The sequence below is a fragment of the Mustela nivalis genome (genome assembly GCF_964662115.1).
Source record: "Mustela nivalis genome assembly, chromosome: 8".
Taxonomy (NCBI): Eukaryota; Metazoa; Chordata; class Mammalia; order Carnivora; family Mustelidae; genus Mustela; species Mustela nivalis.
The window spans coordinates 79,593,293-79,614,815 of NC_139027.1; the positions used below are offsets into that span (position 1 = coordinate 79,593,293).

Here is a 21,523-nt window from a genome sequence, read left to right on the forward strand (position 1 = left end):
AACAAGATAGGAGGGAGGAGATGGGGTGAGGGGCACCAGAGGAGAAAGAGATCAGACAGTTCTTCCACCAAGATGGGAGAGAGGCAGGCCGGGATAAAGCTAGGAAAAAGTTTAAGGTGGAAACAATGGGAACATAGGGTGTTGCTCCAAAGATACTGTACTCACGACCAGATTATTTTTCTTTTTTAATCAAAAACCCCTTTTTTGCAGAAATTAATATGACTCAGGGCAAAGGTGGTTTTCCCAATCTGACTAATCATCAAAATTAATAATGAAACTTTTCAAAAGTACATTTTTCTAGGCCCAAACCCAGTCACACCAAGTCAGAATTTCTGGTAGAGTGGCCCAGGAATCTGCATTTTAAAGCCCTTCAGTGATTCTGAAGGTTAGCTGGGTTTGGGACCTCTGAGTATGGTTTTCCAACCAAGGACACATATGTAGCAGAATCACAGGGGCAGGCACTGATTGACAGACTGCAGCGCACAGCTATTCAAATTTCAAAAAGCTCCCCAGATGATCTGATGTGCACCCTGGATAAGCAGCACACTGAAGAGACTGGATGGGGAAAAACAATGGAAACAACAACAACAACTGGTTGGATAGAACACTGAAATTCACAGTACCAATTGGTTCTCTGTTCCTTATGTCACCTGACAATTTCCTTTGGACATTTCTCCTATCGAAATGGCATCTGGTCCTAACCTGGCTGTCACAGGTGGACTGATGTGTTTCTCTGTGGCTTCTCACACATTTCCACAGGCGACCAAGCCTGTGGGGATGCCATCTGTGGCTCTGTGGAGACAGCCTGGCTTTAAAATGTTCTGAAGTCTCTTTAAGGGAAACCATACAGAATAACATCATTTGTACATCCTTCGTTCTCTGAACTCACGCACGGCACAATGTACCTTATAAAAAAACAAAGATGCAGAATGGTGGAAAGAGGATAGAAAAAGCAATGATGGTTCCTACTGCATTAATCGGAAAGAAAATATTGCCAGGCAGTTTCAGAATTTGGCCAGAAAATTCCTTGCACCGTTTCGTTTTTTGCTTTTGTTTTTTTGTTTTTTTAAAGCAACAGAAACAATACAACAATTACAGAAACGAGAGCCTGGCACATAGTTCTTTGGCGCTGAGGGAGGCCATTAAGCCCAGCCCTTTTAATGCCTCTCAAAGAAATACAAAATTCTCTTTTATCCCACATGATGGTGTGATCCAATTCCTGCTCCAGCAGCCCCGGCAGATCATCTGTTGGAGTCTTTAAGTTTACGGCACAGAAGGAAACTGTCAGCTCCTCTCCCCTTTTATAGGACACTCACATTTGCATATTCAACAGACAGTACAAGCCTCACAGGCCATATTCCCCCAAATGCAATAATCCTACTCTTGAAGTACAAAAGATATAATAGTAGCATGAAAATATTCTTACCCCGATGAAGGCTGGCTCCAGCTGTGGCTTAGTAAGTCAAAAACTAGTAAACTTGCTTGTAATAACATCCTAAAAATTCCAAAGGTTATTTTCCCTCATCCACAGTTAAAAAGCCATCTCCTACAGAACACTGTCACTTCTGTGACGTGTCCAGATTAAGGCAAGAGGTCTCTTGCTCCTAGTAATTTGTCTGGTTAGAGATTAAAGAAAAAAATCTGTCTTGAAGCTGTCAGTTAATATTTTTAACTAAAAAAAAAAAAAAAAAAAAAAATGCCATCTTCACGCCTCTCAGCAGAACCGTGTGATTTTTTTAAACAGAGGTAAATTCTTCTCCATATCAGGTATCTGGTAGTTTTGTTTTGTTTTGCATTTTAGCACGAGACAAGCAAACAAAAGATTATCCAAGATTATGCAAGTTTCAAATGCATTTTAGTAACATAAAATAAAGTTAGCTTTCTTTGATATAGAATTACCTACACATTTCACTGAAAAACAAAACAAAACAAAATCCTCTTTGTAATTAATAAAGAATTGTGGTGTTCTAACAAAGCTGGAAGCTAAGGATCTTCAAATTCCAAATCTTTCCATTCCTGGATGAGCTTTGGTATTCAGATGTTAATAGGATGCCTGCTTTTATTTTTTTGGCCAGTGTTCAGACTAAAAAGTCTGTGAAACAGACTTTTTCCATCCTATGACCTCAATTTTAGGATTTCTTTTTTGCAAAATGTTAGTTATTTTAGTTGGCAGATCGCCAGAATTCCTTCTTACTTTCTCTCTCTTCTCTTTATCTCTTCTCCCTTTTCTTTTCTCTTCCTTCTTCACCTTGCCTGTCTTCTATTCTTTGATAAAGTATGGATTTAAATTAAAGTCCAGCTGGACTTATACTTACATGGTGTTTGGTAGGGTTGCTAGAATTAGCAAATAAAAATACAGGATGCTCAGTTAGATTTGAAATTCAGGTAAAAAACAAATAATTTTTTAATATAAATATGTCTCAAATATTGCATGGGACATACCTATACTAAAAAAATTATTCCCAAATATTGTATCAGATATACTAATACCAAAAAATTATTCCTTGTTGCTCTGAAATTCAAATTTAACTCTATGCCTCGTATTTTAACTGGCAATACTGTTTGGAGGTTAAACAGAAGGGATTAAAAAAAGAAGAAGAAGAAAAACAACAAAGACATCTATTTACAACTGGAAGAAAAGAAATTTCCATTCCTATCCTTCTGAATGCTATTTGTCTAGGTATAACTCTCTATGGCACTGGTTTATTTTTGACCCATCCAGTTTTAGTAACAGCTCCACAGAGCATTCCACATCCTGATGCTGTCTGAAGAAGTCCACAGGGTTTCAGCTCTGGATCACCCGAGTCCAGAACCCGCAAAATGGGTCCCACAAACAGCATGGGATCACAGTCCAGCCACAAAACCAAACAAATACTCAAGTTGTAATAAACCATTCTTCTTTGAAATTTGTACATCGAATTTAAAATTTTCAAAGGCACAGAAAGAGTTTTCTCTCTATAGTTCTCACTCTGAGGCAATTTAGCATGTTTAGTAACAGTAATTATTAGGAAAAGCAACAGAATTCAATTGTACTCCAAAACATAATAAAATGATCACCTCTTGGACATTTTGAAAGGGAAGATGAAAATACTGAACTCCAGACATTTTAAGATAAGATGAAGATCTTAGTTACATTAATTATTAATTCAAGTGTATTTTCCAACATTTAAGTACACCCAAGGGGAGGGGCATGTAATTCAGAAATGATGTTCTCTTGTTCAAAGACATATTAATATTCAGTATTCTAAAAATATGTTGAAGTCTGATGAATGGAGAATGTATGAAAGCAGGGTTAAAAGCATGGGTTCAGGGATCAAACTGAGTTCAAATCCCAGTTTTGTCACACACTAGCTATGTGACGCTGGGCAGGTTACTTACCCTCTCTGTGCATCATTTCCCTTATCTGTAAATGGGGATAACCATTCCAGAGAGCTGCGAGAATGATATGAGTAAAATGCTTAGAATAGTGCCTACTACACAGTAAAGTGCCCAGTAAATTTTGGGGGTGAGGATCATAGTTCAAACTGTCAACAGGAAAACAAACCTCACAAAATCAGAGATTGGCTTCATTTTTACAACTGGCCCAGGAGAAAAATGATTTTCCCCCCTGTGGCCAAATGGATGATATATTTAAATTTTCAAAATTATAAAGACCAGTATTTTATATATTTACCCATTAAAAAAAATCGTTTTCAGAGTATACAACTTCTTGGGTTGTGTGAAATTAGTATCAGATTGTTTCAAGAAGTGAAGTTATTCGGTTAACAGTTCTCCCCAACTATTGGTTGTTTTTCTTTCTCACCCTGTTTATTATTCTCTTCACTCACCCCAACTCCAAAAGCAAATGAATAACACTCTTTCCCCCATCCCTACAAGCCAATTAATCTAACCCAATCTTCTAGCTTTCATGTTAAACAGACATTCAAATGAAATAGTCCCCAGTCACTGGATTTTCTGCCATCTATTCACTTTAAAGTTCATTTGTTTGTGTTTTGAACCAGGAATGGAGTCCAGTAGGGCTGGGTCTATTCTCAACGCAGCTCAGGTGTCTGTAGTCTGAGGCAGTGGCAAAGAAAGAGTGTTTTCAAGTCAGGTAACTCTAAGGTAATATCCTGGTTGGGCCACACTACCTGTGTGAGCTCCCTGAGACTCGCTTTCTTTATCTATAAAAAGAGAGATTCTAATGCTGTCTACTTTTTCCGGTTGCTATGAAGATTCAAAGCGTTGATTCATCTACAGGGTGATCCTATGTTTCGGTTTATACCTGTCTTCCTAACATCACTCTTAGATTATATAGTTATCCGATTTTTATCAGGCATTTAGCACACGGACTGGATAGTTACTATTCAGGATGTTAATCATAACATACCAACACCTTTACTATTCTAAAGAAATACTTTAAGTCCCACCAAGTCTTCATTTTTGAAGCAGGGATAGCCTTTTTAACATAGAAAGATGAGTGCGTGCATGTGTGTGAAACTTTGGTCACCTGCCCACTAGCCCTACCTTCCCTGTTCCTTAAGTCTATTTCAGCTATTTCAGGAGCTCTGTGGTAGAACCTTGAGGGCAGAGGCTTAAATATTTTACATGCTTTGGTAGGATCATGTGAGCTCCGCTTTAGTAAAATACACTCTGCCAACAGCAGAAGGCCCTTTGAGGTGAGCAGGTGGGCCAGGGCTAGGAAGCTGTCTTTTTACCTCTGCCAGTTATTTGGATTGTCGATGAATTCCAGACTCCAGCCTCTGTTCTTTCCAAGATCTCCAACACCGGGCAGTAACACCACTCTTGCTCACTGTCTACAACCAGACTTCCTCCTGCTTCATTCTCAGCTCTTTCGGGTATAATCTTCTTAATGATATGGAGGGAGGGCAGGGATTAAGGGCTTTTAGGGAAATACTAGTCCTTCTTGCAGAAACAGGATTTCTCCCTTAAACTTGATTCTGCTTCATATGCCCTCTACACCAGGCCATAGACTGAAAGTGGTTCCTGCAAGTGGTTCAGGAACCTGCTGACCTACTGAAATCTAGGCCACGCCCAAGTGCAAAATCTCCTGGAGCCAACCTGCAACTCAGAGACTCCAATTTTCTGTTCTGTAATATGAGATGTAATAATGCAATAATACACCTCATTGGATTACTGTAAGAATTAAATAAGCCAACATGTCCAGTACAGAGTCTGGCACAAAATAGGCATTTAATGCCTGGAAAATATCCTAATGGTACCAGGCTGCCTGGGAAGAGATCAGCGTTAGAGGCAAAGAGAATCTGTGTGATCTGGGGGTGGGGAGAGGGGAGAATTCAGTATGTAAATATATAAGCTCTGCATTTTGGAGGTTTACATCTTAATTAAAATCTGTAGAAGAGAAAGCAAATTTCGCTAGTGGTTTTTCTGAAAGAAGGTATAGAAAATGCACAGCAACTGTATTCCAATCATCCTTTGTGTTATTCCACATTTCGTTCATTGATTCAAAGCAAGAATTTCTTATTGTGTAGGTATTATGTTCTAAATAGTTGGGCAAAGCTTCAGCACAAGAGCATGAAGAAGCTTTATAAAAGAAAACATTTGGAGGAAGCATAATCAGTCTTTTAATGCCAGGCAATATTTATTGATTACCCACTGCAATCAATAAATATGGTAATATTTATTGATTTATCACTCTCTCCCATGGCCCAGGTAATTCCTCAGAAAAACATTGCCAACTGCCAAAGCCACAGTGAGTACAGAGTAGCTAAAGTTTATCAATTAATGTCTCTGTGGACTGGAACTGTTCATTGCAGAGGTGCCAAACTCAGGTCTAAAGACTGTCCACCTTAATCATTAAGTCAAAGAAGCAGTTGCTTATGTGATCTAATTAGCCATCACTGAAAAACTTCCTTCTCCTGTAACGTACACTCCAACTATCTACCTTCTTGAGCCTGTGAACAGGTCCTAAAATTTTCTGAGTTGTCAGGCCTCTTTTGAGATCAAGATTTCCTTGGCCCAGTGAGAACGGCTGTGGCCTCTCTGAGGGGAGTACTGCAGGGTATAAATTAGTCGCACTCTGGTAGCATGGGCCTGTGGCAAAGTTGAGTGGGATACAAACCTTTGGACGAGATCTTATACTCATTCAGTCTCAGTTTCCTCATCTGTAAGATAAGGAAGGAAGAACTTCCTTTGGAGGCTGCAGGGAGGTCTGAGGAAGCCATTTACCTGAGGTGACTGAGCAAGGGCTGGAAATAAGGCAAGGCCAGGGCACGTTAGTCCCTCCTCCATCCTCACTCCTTTGGCACAGATTATGTATCATTAACTGGTCGTAACTTATAGTGTGTTATGAACATTGGCTGGCAAGTGGATTGGTGTGGCTTCATCTGTATTTAATTTAATTTATTTTAAGATTTTATTTATTCATTTGACAGAGATCACAAGTGTGCAGAAAGGCAGGCAGAGAGAGAGGAAGGGAAGCAGCCTCCCTGCTGAGCAGAGAGCCAATGAGGGGCTCAATCCCAGGACCCTGGGATCATGACCTGAGCCAAAGGCAGAGGCTTTAACCCATTGAGCCACCCAGGTGCCCCTTGATCTGTATTTTAAAATATTAAGTAAGAGTAGAAGATGTCAGAGTAGTTGTAGGCAATGTTTTGTGATATTATTCTTTTAATACATACGCTTTCCTAGGACATGATGTAAAATGTACTTCAGACTGTGTAGGTTATGTTCAAAAAGGATGAAATGAGTATAAACTCCAAATAACTAAAGGCAAGATTTTAAAGAGGTAGTTATATGCTCATCTTCATAAGTAGCATTATTCACACCAGCTAAAAAGTAGAAGCAACCCAGGTGTCCACTGATGGATGAATGGAAACACAAAGTGTACATACACACCATGAAACATTATTTCATTATACACACACACACACACACACACCATGGAATATTATTTCATAATGAGTGTGCATACACACACACACATGCGCGCACACACACACCCCATGGAATATTATTCAGCTATAAAAAGAAGGAAATGCCTTAAAAAAAAAAAAAAGATTTATTTATTTATTTATTTGACAGACAGAGATCACAAGTAGGCAGAGATGCAGGCAGAGAGAGGGGGGGAAGCAGGCTCCCTGCTGAGCAGAGATCCCGATGCGGGGCTTGATCCCAGGTCTCTGGGATCATGACCTGAGCCGAAGGCAGAGGCTTTAACCTGCTGAGCCACCCAGGCGCCCCCGGAAATTCCTTTTTAAAGAGGAAAGAATTTCTGACAGAAGGTACAACATTGATAAACCTTTGAAGAGATTATTCTAAGTGAAATAAACCAGACACAAAAGGATAAATACTGTACGATTCCCCTATATAAGATCCCTGATGTAGTTAAATTCATAGAGATAGAAAGTAGAGTGGTGGTTGCCAGGGACCAGGGGAAGGGGAGATGGGAGTTACTAGCTATGGCAATTCATTAATTCAGCGTATTAGCAGAGTTTCGATTTGAGGAGATCAAAGGAATTCTGTGGATGGACGGTAGTAATGATCGCACAGTGATGTAACTGTGCTTAATGCTACTAACCTGTACACTTAAAAATGGTTAAGATGGTAGATTTTATGTTACATGTACTTTACCACAATTACAATTTTAAAAAGACATTAAATTAAAAAAGAACATACTGAGTAACCCTGACCTAGATAACACTTCGAGAAGTGTGTTTGGATGGAGCCTGGGCATAAAGGAAAGAGAAAGCGTGAGTCTCTGGGGAACCAAATAAGTCAGGGAATACAGTCTCTAGTTTTTCTGAAGAATTCTCTTTTGTGACCTCTGGGACCACTGGCCTTGCAGTCTGGTGTAAGAACACAAAAGAGAAAGTTTGTAATCTTGTTCTGTGATAGCATAATTTCCAACCTACATTCTTGGTTTCATTTCATTTCATTTAATTTGAGAGTACAACCAATATGATAATAATGCCTAGTTTCCCCTTCAGATAAAACTGATACACATATCTCTTCTCTTTCAACAAGGCTATCCAGCCTTGGACTCATTGGTGTCTGAGTGTTGGGTCAGGGCCTTCCCTCCTTATTGAATAAAACATACCTCTCAAAGGCCTTCAGCCTGAGTTTCTTCATCTACATAATGAGGGGGGGTCCCAGGAGCCCTAAAGGCCCTTCCTGTTATATTTTTTATTCTTGGTGTCCAAGAGTTGAAGAAACAGAATCTGGCCAATTTTTTCTAGGCAAAGTCTGTACACCAGGTTTCTCATTTTCTTAGCAGACAGAATCCTGGCAAATTACTTAAACAGATACGGAAAGGAAGTCTCTGGGGACAGACACCTCACAGACTAAAAGAACAGCCACAGTTCATTATTTTAGATACAGATTGCTGTGGCCAAAATAAATATCAGGAAGGTTTCAAACTTCTCTGGAAACACACACACACACACGCCCCATCTATAGAACCATCTTTTGGTAACAGTTTTCAAATCAACTTTGATCTCTCAACTTCCAGAACCTATTATACGATCAGTTTGAATAAACTTATTATTAAATGCACATGCATACATGATAGATTTCTTTGTGTTTGGCATACAATTGTTTCTCTGTGTATTTTTTCCTCCATATTTAACATTTTCTAAGAGAGCTCTACAATGGGCATAAAAAGTGTTAAATGAATATGGTCATGGACTGTTTATGTCCATCCAAAATTTGTATGCTGAAATTCTAACCCCCAAGTGATGGTATTAGGAGGGCCTTTGGGAGGCACTTAGAACTCATGCCCTTATAAGAAGGAATATAATAAAGCTGGCTTCCTCTCTCTTCTCTGCTTTCTGCCACGTGAGGACACAGCAAGAAGATGGCCATCTGCAGGCCAGGAAGTGGACCCTCACCAGATGCTGGCTCTGCCAGCACCTTGATCCTAGATTTCCCAGCCTCCAGAATTGTGAGAAGTAAATTTCTATTGTTTACAAGCCACCCAGTCTATGGTAGTTTGTTTTTAACAACCTGAACTGACAAAGACAAATATTTTTCATTGACATGGACTTTCATCTTTGTAAAATGACTCACAGAGTTGGACATTATATACATGGAAAGGATCGTTGGGATCATCTAGACCCACTCTGTTCTACCAATCAATGACAGCCACATCTTCTAAGACAATTAAAAACAGAAGTCAGTGGTGAATTTTTCACAGGGAAGATAAAAAGCCATGTGCTCCTGCCTATGCACCTACTGTCTGAAGGCTTGGAGGAGAGCTCACTCTAGTAAACATCTCCGGAGTAGACTCACCACTCGCCCTTCTTCACGGCCTCAGCTCCACTAAAAGACCTTTTGAAACTTACATTTTTATCACCCTTCACCCCTTCTAAGTTTACTTTTTTTTTTTTTAAAGGAAAGATTTAAATTCTGACTGAGTTCTGATCATTACCAACTGCTGAGACATGGTTGTTTTCTATCTTTTGTAAGTCATGAATCCTGTTAGGGTTGCAGTAATAACTTGATTTGGTGCCGACCAGGTAACAGGCACTTTCTATACATTAATTTCAACTACTGTATAAATTCTGGAGAAAGAACATCATGTGAGTCATTCTAATTCAGTTTGAGCTTATGATTTCCAAGTCTTTTAGTGTACCATGTGCACACCTGATGGACCTTTCTTTTTCTGTCTCCTTTGTTTATTTTTTTCTCCTAGGAGGTAAATACTTTGTGCTTGATCCCACTTCTTTAATTTATGAAGGCGATTTCAAATCTTCAAGAAGTTTTTAACATTATATCCTTCAATGAAGGATCATCAACAAATGTAGAAGGGTGTTGCCTTGGAATTCTTAAAAGCGTATGCCACTGACCTCTCATTTGAGAGTGGATTTGTTAGTGGTTGGCAAGTCTGGATTAAGCAAACACAGTGACTCTGTCAAACTGTGGCCTTCATAGTATCTTGGTCATCTCCACTTGCTCACTATTCCTAGGACTTTCTAGTACAGATAACAATCTGGCAGGATCTCAATCTACTCTTCCTCTGCAGGCACCACCTTAATTGCTTGCTCTTCCTAGCCTGGTTATTGTCTCCAGTGAAACTTCAGAAGAGCTCACAGATAGCAATAGAGTGGGACAGAGAGGTTAAGAACTTGGCTTACAGGTTCTGAATCTTGGGTCTAAATCCTGGCTTTCCCACTTCAAGCTAAATAGAGCAGAAACCTTAATTCTCCTCTTGTTTCCTGTAAAATAGGGTGTTATTGGATTTTTACTAAAAATTAGAGGTGATAAAACATGGTAAGTGTTTAGCATCATACTTGGTCAAGGTTAAAGCTCAAAGCAGGTCAATTATCACCCGGTAGAAAAGCTGCCACATAAATTTATCCTCTTTGTAAATTAATCTTGTTATTTAGTTGAGGTAAATTTTATGGACAGTGAAATGCACAGAACTTAAGTTTAAAATTCCGTGTGGTTTTGATGAATGTATATCCTTCTCCCACAGCCCAAATTAAGATACAGAACCCTTCCATCACTTCAGAAATTTCATCATGACCCCTTCCAGTCCATCCCCAGCCCTTCATAGCAACCACCAGTGATAAATTAGAGTTCCTGTTGCTCCACATCTTTGCCAGCATTTGGTATTGTCAGTGTTCTGGGTTTGGGCCATTCTAATGGCCATTCTAATAGTGATATCTCAATATTTCAACTTGCATTTTCCTGGTAACATATGGACTAAGAGCATCTATTCATGTTAAGGTCTTTGGCCCATTTTTAAATAGGCTTGTTTTCTTACTGTTGAGTTTTAAGAATTCTTTGTATACTTAGGATACCAGTCCTTTATCAGATGTGACTGTCACAGGTATTTCCTCCCAGTCTTATTCTCCTGATATTAACTTGTCTTCTTATTCTCATCTTCTCATTCTTCTCATATTGTTTTTCATGGAGCAGATTTTAAAATTTCAATGAAATCCACTTTATCAATTATTTCTTTCATGGATTATTCCTTTGGTGGTGTATCTAAAAGGTCATCACCAGGAGCGCCTGGGTGGCTCAGTGGGTTAAAGCCTCTGCCTTCAGCTCAGGTCATGATCCCAGGGGTCCTGGGATCGAGCCCCGCATCGGGCTCTCTGCTCTGCGGGAGCCTGCTTCCTCCTCTCTCTCTCTCTCTCTGCCTGCCTCTCTGCCTACTTGTGGTCTCTGTCTGTCAAATAAGTAAATAAAATCTTAAAAAAAAAAAAAAATCTCTAAAAAAAAAAATAAATAAAAAAAAATAAATAAAAGGTCATCACCATACCCCAGGTCATCTATGTTTTCTCCTATGCTATCTTCTAGGAATTTTATAGTTTTGTATTTTATATTTAGGTCTGTAACCTGTTTTGAGTTAACTTTCATGAGGGGCCTAAGATCAGTCTAGATTCACTTTATTTCTGTGTGGATATCCAGCTGTCCCAGCACCATTTGTTGAAAAGATTTTGGTCCGCTGTACTATCTTTGCTCCTTGTCAAATATCAGTTGACTATATTTATGTGGGTCTAGTCTGTTTCACTTATCTATTTCTCTATTCTTTTGCCAATACCACACTGTCTTGATTACTGTTACTTTGTAGCAAGTCTTGGCATGGGTAGTTTCAGTCCTCCAACTTTGCTCTTCTCCTTCAGTATTGTGTTGGCTCTTCTGGGTCTTTTGGCTCGCCATATAAACTTTAGGATCAGCTTGTTGATATCCACAAAATAACTTGCTGGAATTTTGATTGTGATTGCATAGACTCTATAGATCAATTTGGATAGTTTGGTGACTTTTTTAAAAAAATTAAATTAAATTAAATTTTATTATTATTTTTTTAAATTAAATTTATTTCTTTTCAGCGTAACAGCATTCATTATTTTTTCACCACACCCAGTGCTCCATGCAATCCGTGCCCTCTATAATACCCACCACCTGGTACCCCAACCTCCCACCCCCTCGCCACTTCAAACCTCTCAGATTGTTTTTCAGAGTCCATAGTCTCTCATGGTTCACCTCCCCTTCCAATTTACCCCAACTCCCTTCTCCTCTCTAACTCCCCATGCTATTTGTTATGCTCCACAAATAAGTGAAACCATATGATAATTGACTCTCTCTGCTTGACTTATTTCACTCAGCACAATCTCTTCCAGTCCCGTCCATGTTGCTACAAAAGTTGGGTATTCATCCTTTCTGATGGAGGCATAATACTCCATAGTGTATATGGACCACATTTTCCTTATCCATTCGTCCGTTGAAGGGCATCTTGGTTCTTTCCATAGTTTGGCGACCGTGGCCATTGCTGCTATAAATATTGGGGTACAGATGGCCCTTCTTTTCACTATGTCTGTATCTTTGGGGTAAATACCCAGGAGTGCAATTGCAGGGTCATAGGGAAGTTCTATTTTTTATTTCTTGAGGAATCTCCACACTGTTCTCCAAAGAGGCTGCACCAACCTGCATTCCCACCAACAGTGTAAGAGGGTTCCCCTTTCTCCACATCCCCTCCAACACATGTTGTTTACTGTCTTGTTAATTTTGGCCATTCTAACTGGTGTAAGGTGATATCTCTATGTGGTTTTAATTTGAATCTCCCTGAGGGCTAGTGATGATGAACATTTTTTCATGTGTCTGATAGCCATTTTTATGTCTTCATTGGAGAAGTCTCTGTTCATATCTTCTGCCCATTTTTTTTTTTTTTAATATGATTGCCTGTTTTGTGTGTGTTGAGTTTGAGGAGTTCATTATAGATCCTGGATATCAACCTTTTGTCTGTACTGTCACTTGCAAATATCTTCTCCCATTCCGTGGGTTGCCTCTTTGTTTTTTTGACTGTTTCCTTTGCTGTGCAGAAGCTTTTGATTTTGATGAAGTCCCAAAAGTTTATTTTCGCTTTTGTTTCCTTTGCCTTTGGAGACATATCTTGAAAGAAGTTGCTGTGGTTGATATCGAAGAGATTACTGCCTATGTTCTCCTCTAGGATTCTGATGGATTCCTGTCTCATGTTGAGGTCTTTTATCCATTTTGAGTTTATCTTTGTGTACGGTGTAAGAGAATGGTCGAGTTTCATTCTTCTACATATAGCTGTCCAGTTTTCCCAGCACCATTTATTGAAGAGACTGTCTTTTTTCCACTGTATATTTTTTCCTGTTTTGTCGAAGATTAATTGACCATAGAGTTGAGGGTCCATATCTGGGCTCTCTACTCTGTTCCACTGGTCTATGTGTCTGTTTTTATGCCAGTACCATGCTGTCTTGGTGACCACAGCTTTGTAATAAACCTTGAAATCAGGTAACGTGATTCCCCCAGTTTTATTTTTGTTTTTCAACATTTCCTTAGCAATTCGGGGTCTCTTCTGATTCCATACAAATTTCTGGATTATTTGCTCCAGCTCTCCAGCTCAGTTTGGTGACTTTTGATGAGAAGTATTCCATTGTGTGAATATACCACAGTTATTTATCCATTCATTAGCTGATGGATATTGGAGTTGCTTCCAGTTTTTGACTATTATGAATGAAGCTACTAAAAATATTCTTGTACAAATCTTTTAAAGGACATGTTTTCCATTTTTCCTGCATGGATGCTACAAAGGGAATTGTTGGTCATGCGATAACTACATGTTTAATTGCTTGGTCAAGCAATAATAGTCAAATCGTTTTCAAAAATGGTTATGCCATTTTACTTTTCTATCAGCAATGCATGAGTTCTCTACCTGCTCCAGATCCTTGCCAATATTTGGTGGTGTCAGTCCTTTCAGTTTTAGCGGGTGGGTATAGTGGTATCTCATTGTGGCTTTAATTTTTATTTCCCTGAAGAAGAATGTTATTGAAATGACATCTTGTAAGACATTAAAATCAAATGCATCTTTTAAGCTGCTTGTTAGCCATTTATGTATATTCTTTTGTCGTTTGAAAAGGTTGCTCATTTAAAATATTCGTTTCTTTATCATTTTGTTACTGAATTGTCAGAGTTCCTTATGTATTCTGGATACTAATTATTTGTCAGATATATGTATTGCAAATATATTCTCCCAGTTTGTGTCTTGCCTTGTCATTTTGATGAGAAGATATTTTTAATTTTGAGGAAGTCTAGTTCTTCAGGATTTTGTTTTATATGTTTTTGTGATCTCTGTAAGACATCTTTGTCTATTCAGGCTGTGAAGATATTCTCCTGTTTTCTTTTAGAAGCTTTGTAATTTTAGCCTTTATAATCAGGTCTATGATTCATCTCAAATGTATGTGGTATGAGAGTCCTGTTTTTTTCCCCCACCAGTTACTCCAACACTTTTTGTTGAAAGCATTTGGGTTTTGCCACTGAACTGCTTGGTAATTCTGTGAAAAATCAACTGACCATAAATGTAGGGGCCTATTTCTAGACTCTATTTTGCTCCATTGATTTATTTGTCTATCTTTATGTCAATGGTGCACTATAGTACTTCAGTTTTATAAGCCTTGAAATTAGGAACTATAAGGCCTTCAACCTTGTTCTTCAAGATTGTTTTAGCTACTTAGGTCCTCTGCTTTTCTATAAACATTTTAGAATCAACTCATCATTTTCTATGTAAGTGTCCTGCTAGCCTTTTGATCAAGAGAGTGTTGAATCCACAGAACAATATGAAAAGAATCAACATACTAACATAATAAAAATCTTCTAATTCATTAACATCTGTCCATTTACTTAGGTCTCAAATTTCTCTCACCAATGTTTTATAATTTTCACTGTACAGATCTTATGTCTTCTGCTAAATTTATTATCTATTTTGTCACTATAAGTGAAATTCCATTTAAAATTTCATTTTTCTATTATATATTGCTAATAAATAAAAACACAGCTGAGTTTTGTATGTTGACCTTGCTTAACTCATTTATTGATTCTATTAGTTGCTTATTAGATCTCTGAAGATTTTCTCTATAAACAATAATTCTTTTCAAACTTTATGTTTTTCAGTTCTTTTTCTTGTCTTATTGCACTGACTAGAACTTCCAATACAATGTTGATAGAGGTGGTAAGTGCAGATATTATTGTCATAATTTTGATTTTAGGAGGAAAATGTTTGGTGTTTCATCATTAAATACAGTATTAATGGTAGGTTTTTTATTGTACGTGCCCTTTATCAGGTTGATTAAGTTCCCTTCTTACTTCCTTCTTACTTCTACTTTGTAGAGATTTTTAAAATATCATGAATGGGGGACGCCTGGGTGGCTCAGTTGGTTAAGCAGCTGCCTTCGGCTCAGGTCATGATCCCAGCGTCCTGGGATCAGGTCCCACATCGGGCTCTTTGCTCCGCAGGGAGCCTGCTTCTCCCTCTGACTCTGCCTTCCCCTCTGTCTGCCTATGCTCGCTCTCGCTCACTCTCTCTCTGACAAATAAATAAATAAAATCTTTAAAAAAAAAAAATATCATGAATGGGTGTTAATTATGCTAAATACTTTATCTTCATCTATTTAGAAGACCATATGTTTTTTTCCTTTATTCTATTAATATGGTGGATTACATTAATTTTTCTGTTAAACCAACCATGCTTCCCTGTGATAAACCCCACTTAGTCATAGTTAATCATATTTCTTCTTTCGGTTATTGTGATTTTTTTCCTTTACATCCTTGAACATATTATAATAGATGCTTGAAAGTTCCTGTCTGAAAATTCCAACATCTAGATCACCTCAGGCTCTACTATAGTGACTACTTTTTCTCTTGATTATGGATCACATTTTCCTATTTCTTCACATATCCTTTAATTTAAAAAAAAAATTTCTATTTATTTATTTGACAGACAGAGATCACAAGTAGGCAGAGAGGCAGGCAGAGAGAGAGAGAGGAGGAAGCAGGCTCTCTGCTGAGCAAAAAGCCCAATGTGGAGCTCTATCCCAGGACTCTGAGACCATGACATGAGCCAAAGGCAGAGGCTTAACCTACTGAGCCACCCAGGTGCCCCTATCCTTTAATTTTTTTATTAGATAATGATATTGTCAATGATACATTATAGAGAGTCTAGAGGCTGTTTTTTTCCTTTAAAAATGTTGACTTTTCTATTCTATCAGACAAATTATTAGCTTATTGCCTGAAATTTGTGGGTACTCAGTATTATACTTTGTCATGATCCATTTTGGTTTTGTCTTTAGTTTTCAGGTTGACTTCTTTATTCTTAAGGCATAGCCTCTCTGAGGTTTCCAAAAACAAACAAACAAACAAACAAACAAAACCCAAAAAACAAAACTCAAGGTATTTACCAAGCTGTTATAATTGGCTGGGATTCAAATTCCAAACTTTACAGGCAGTAGTTATAGGTATTAGGCAGCAGTTGAAATCTCTGCTCAGCCTTTCAGCTTTTTATCTATGTTTTTCCATTGGGCTCACTGGCATCTTGCTGACACATATGCAGTTTAGGGATCATCAAAGGATTGAGAGAAATTTATATAAAGAAGTAGAAGTCTATTTTGTATGGCTCCTTGCTTTCTGGAATTTCTTCCCTTAAAGCCCATCTACTCTGGCATCCCTGAACTCCACTTCCTGACACTTCAAGCAAATAAGACTGTGGCTTTGTCCTTGAATTCTACTTGCTCTTTGTGGATTGAAAGTGCCCTCAGGGGAGAAGCTGTATAAATGCAGATCTCAACTAGTCCATTTCCTTTTTTCAAGGAACAAATTCCCAACATTATCTGCCTTCTTTTAGTCAACCTCTAATGTCTTCAAATAGTTTTTTAAAGAATATTTTGTCAGAGTTTATAATAGTTATCGTAGGAAAGTTAATCTAATGTAAGCTCTTTTACTATTGACATAACTGAAACTCTCTCACAGAAATTTTAATTTATGGGTTTGTGTGTGTGTATATTAAGAATAAATTGTCTCTCATCTCAATAAATACTCATAGGATCATTAAATAATATATCCTGAAGGGATCCTCAGGTATTATCCAAGCAACTCTGTCCTACCAGGCAATGACTCTAAAATTTGTCAGGCTTAATCTCCTGTTTTTATTTATTCATATGTTAGTTTCAGGTGTACAACATAATGATTTAATATTCAGTTGACCCTTGAAGAATTCAGTCAATACCCCAAGTCCCATATAGTTGAAAATCCGTGTATAACTTTTGACTCCCCCGAAACTTAACTACTAATAGTCTACTGTGACTGGAAGCTTTACTGACAACACACACAAGTCAATTATACATATTTTGTATGTTATATGTATTATATATTGTATTCATATAGTAAAGTAAACTAGAAAAAAGTTTATTAAAAATTATAAGGAAGAAAAATATATTTATAGTACTGTACTCTATTTTATGAAAAAAATACCCCACATATAATCAGATTCATGCATTATAAATCTGTGTTGTTTAGAAGCCAACTGTATGTATACACTGTGAAATGATCATCACATTGTCCAGTTAATATCCACAACCATACATACTTACACTTTTTTTCTTGTTTTGAGACCTTTTAAGATCTATTCTCTTAGTATCTTTCAAATATATTATAGAGTACTTTCAACTACAGTCAGGATGTTGCTCATTACCTCCCCAGGACTTCCTTATTTTACAACTGGAAGCTTGTACCTTTCGACTACCTTTTCCCATTTTGCCCATCCTTGCGGCCCCACCCCCATCCCTGCTTCTGGAAACCACCAATCTGTTTTGTTTTGTTTTTAGCATTTCATATATATGTGAGATCATATGGCAATTGTCCTTTTCTGTCTGACTTATTTCACTTAGCATAATGCCTTCAAGGTCCACCCCTGTTGTTGAAAATAGCAGGATTTCCTTCTTTTTATGATCAAATAATATTCCAGTGTGTGTATGTGTATGTGTATGTGTATGGGTTTGTTTGCATGTGTGCATTTATCATATTTTCTTTATCATTTCATTCAGTAGTGGTCACTGAGTTTATATCCATGTCTTGACCATTTTAAATAATGCTAATGTCTTGCTTTTAAAAGAGGCCAGGGAAGAAAGATGCTTCTTCAGGAAATGAGTTCCCTGTCTGGAGACTCCCTATTATATACTATAATTTAAACCCATACAATGGCTTTAAATTACTCATAGGGTCACTGAATTATAGAGACAGATGGATGTATAAGCATTACTGAAGCTGAGTTTGTCCCACTAAACCATGAATGTGAAAGAGGTATTTTTCCTCATGTTTTATGTGTATGCTATTTATACTTTTCTTTGCTCTGCTTCTTCATGCCTTCCCTGCCATGGAGTTCATCATTTTTTGTCTGTTTTACTTAGGTTCTTTCACACTTTTTCATCTTCAAGCATCCATATACTCTCTGTTCTCTCAACTTGGCTTCTGAATCATTCTGGTTGCTCTGAACCTTAACATTATGAATTGAATCATTTACCCCTCAAAATTCATATGTTGAAGCTCTGGCCTCCAGTACCTCAGAATGTAACTTTATTTGGACACAAGGTCTCCATTGGGGTAATAAGGTAAAAAATGAAGCCCTACTCCAATATAACTGGCATTTTTTATAAAAATGGGAAATTTGGACTCAGATACACAAAGAAAGAAGATTATGTGAAGAAACACAGGGAGAATATGGCCATCTGTTAAATAGAGAACAAGGCCTGAAACAACAGATCCTTTCTTCACAGAAGAAACTGACCCTACTGACTGATCTTAGACTTCTAGCCTGCAGAACTGTGAGACAAGAAGTTTCTGTTGTCTTAGACACCTGGTCTGTGGTACTTTGTTATGGTAGCCCTAGTAAACTAATATACTTACCTCTTAACAAATAATCTGATTAACTTTTCTATTTGATTCTGACTCAAGGCTTTGCTTTGTCTCTTAAGATCTACTCACCCCTTGGTTTGGTAAATGGGCAGAAGAGCAAAATATGTGATATATGTTCTAATTTTTTTTCACTGAATTTGAATGACTTTTCTGATCCTTAGGTTCCTTGTATATAAAATAAGGATATTGTCCTTACCTACCTGTCTACCTAAATAAAGCTCAAATAAGATACTGCAAAGAGCATATAAAATACTACACAAATCTCAGGCATCCTGAGTCCTTTTTCTTTGTTCATAATATGTTCCTTCTCTTGTTTAATTACAAAAGAACCACTGTTAGAGGCCTCAAGTCAGAATTCTCCACTTTATAAAAAAGGTTAATCTATTTGAGAGAGAGAGAGAGCAGGGTGGTGGTAGAGGAGAGAGGCAAAGAGAGAGGAAGAGAGAGTCCCAAGCAGGCTCTGTGCTGAGCATGGAGCATGACCCCAACATCCAGACCCAAGGCAAAACCAAGAGTCAGATGCTTAACTGATTTTTCCCTCCAGGCATTCCCCGAAATTCTCCACTTTTTAAAGAGAAATCCTTTCAACCTAAGACTTTATTTCACTATTTCTAGTTCAAGAGGCAGGATGTGAGGCAAATGATGAATATGGGGTGATGTTTCAAGCTTTTAACATTATGACATCTCCAGAGGGTTTACAAGTAATTCCTCAAACAATATATTTATTTTTATAAGAGACTAACATATGGAAACCAATTCCTTTAGAGAACAAGCTTTTTAGAAATGCTTACGGGAAGAAGAACTAATGGCATATCAAACTGCATTAACAAGATTGCGGTATGTATTAAATGTGATTTTAAAATTTATAAAATTAAATGTGGAATGTTAGCAGTTTTTCAACATATTTTATATCTTCTGTCTATTTTTAAAATGATTTTGTTAATGGGAATTTGAAAAATTGTTGTTCCTACAATAATTAGCACTTTTATAACAATTATTTATAAAATACCACTTATTCCCAAATAGCTTACATTGTAGTTGCATTGATTCTTATCCAGTTTCAAGTGTTACTAAAAAGAACCAAATTTTTAAATGATTCTACCCTTTTCAGTTCTCTAGAATGCCTCCAGATGGCATTAAAACCCTTTTTCCATTATATTTTGCAGCACAAAAATTAAAAAATTAGTGCTATTTTAACCACTTAAGATTAGTCACATTCATTCTTTCACCAGAAATCATGACAATAGGACTATTTAGACCTCTTAGGCAATATTTTAAGAAAGACAAACATATAACTACATCCTTTATGAAATACATATGGAAGCCAAAGGAACTTCCCAGACTGAGAAACAGATCTTGGACAAAATAAGACATTCGGTAATATCCTATCACAAAGTGTGATTTCTAACGAATAGCATTTTAGATGCTGAGTAATATGAGCCATGGCCCACACATAGGAAAATTCACAAAGCTGTCTTATACTAAGAAAACATATCTCACCCCTCAGAGTGATAAATAAAGATTCTTAAGGAACCAACCCGTTACTGATTCCTGTGAAGCTAATGTAATTTGTTAACTTGTGAATTATTTAATTTAAACTTAGGTGGAAAAATTTGGTAGCAAATGAATCACTGAAGACCCATTTGAATTCTTTGAGGACTAAGAGGAGAAAGATAAAATATGGAGTGAGGAACACATGCTTTCTAAGTGCTTTTTCTTATGTCTTAAAAATTCTTAGGTTATTTTTGAATTAAAAAAAATAACAAATTTTTGGGATTCCAGAGGTATTTCTTATTGTATTTTTCACATAATTCCAAGGCTGGAGATGGCAGGCTTTTAAAATGACATTGGTACTGCCCAGGTATGTAGGACAGAATATCTCCCAGTATGTGTGAAAAGTCTTGTAATTATTTATGACAGTGCTGAAAGGCTCCAACGAAATTCTAAAGGGTTTGCCTCCTTTCTCCCTGACAATACACACCCTGAAATCTTATTACATTTCTATTCTATAAGGAGAAGTATTTGCACTTTTAAGATTACTCTTATTGTGATAAAGCATAGGAAAGACCTCAAATTGTGTCCGCACCCAAAAGCACTTAAAAAGACATCATCATGAGAAAGAGAACCACAGGCTTCCTTCCATTATTATTGTGATTACTCTTACAAGATACTAGCACTGTTTCATATTACAGGCATATTATCTGGATAGAAACAGGAAAGAGACTTACGATGTATTCGATGTGCCATTGTCTGGACTCTCTGGCTCAGCATCACCTTTCTCTTAAAAAGGAAGCAGGAAAAAAAAAAAAAACCAACATGTGAATGTTATGGTCTTTAAGATTTAAGAGAGATTAAATATATTTCCATGCTCCTATTAAAAATCTTTCAAAATGCGCAGCAGGAGGCTTTTAAAACATCTTTTTTTATTGTCTGAGAACCGGATTTGCAAGTAATTTCTTCTCTGTGTTCCAATTGCCCAGGCACGGATCTGTGAGTAGGTACTAAGGAGCTGTTTGCAAACAACCAGAGGTTCAGAGTGGAGACCTTGCCAAAAGATGAATATCTTACAGATGGAACCTGTTTCCTTCCACTTCATTTTACAGAAAATTTAAGGAAATAAACTCCATTAGCATTCTATAGGCAAGGCATTTTGAACTTTGATCCTTTCTGCTAACATAAGCCAAACCAGGGCAGACTGTGTAAGTCCTTGGAGGAGAGAATTTTACAGAACACTAAGGCTGCACCACAGCTTCCAAGATCCCCCAAATTTCTACCCTACTGAGAGCCCTGGCAACACCTTTTGTGAGCTCTGCTTTAATGCAGAGTAAGATGGAAACCAGAAATCCTT

The 21,523-nt window shown here is 37.5% G+C and overlaps 1 protein-coding gene across 32 annotated transcripts in view; it reads right to left on the minus strand.

The window, feature by feature from the left end:
• AFF3 (ALF transcription elongation factor 3) overlaps positions 1-21,523 on the minus strand; it is a 571,712-nt gene that overhangs the window by 142,511 nt on the left and 407,678 nt on the right. For 16 of the 32 annotated variants that reach the window (XM_082747043.1, XM_082747054.1, XM_082747060.1 and 13 more), the window contains 2 exons: positions 20,904-20,955; positions 3,379-3,432 (listed from right to left, as the gene is read on the minus strand). In XM_082747043.1, the coding sequence (XP_082603169.1) occupies positions 3,379-3,432; positions 20,904-20,955 (106 nt within the window). The remainder of the gene's footprint in view (positions 1-3,378; positions 3,433-20,903; positions 20,956-21,523) is intronic. The other 16 variants (XM_082747049.1, XM_082747033.1, XM_082747047.1 and 13 more) reach the window with 1 other exon arrangement.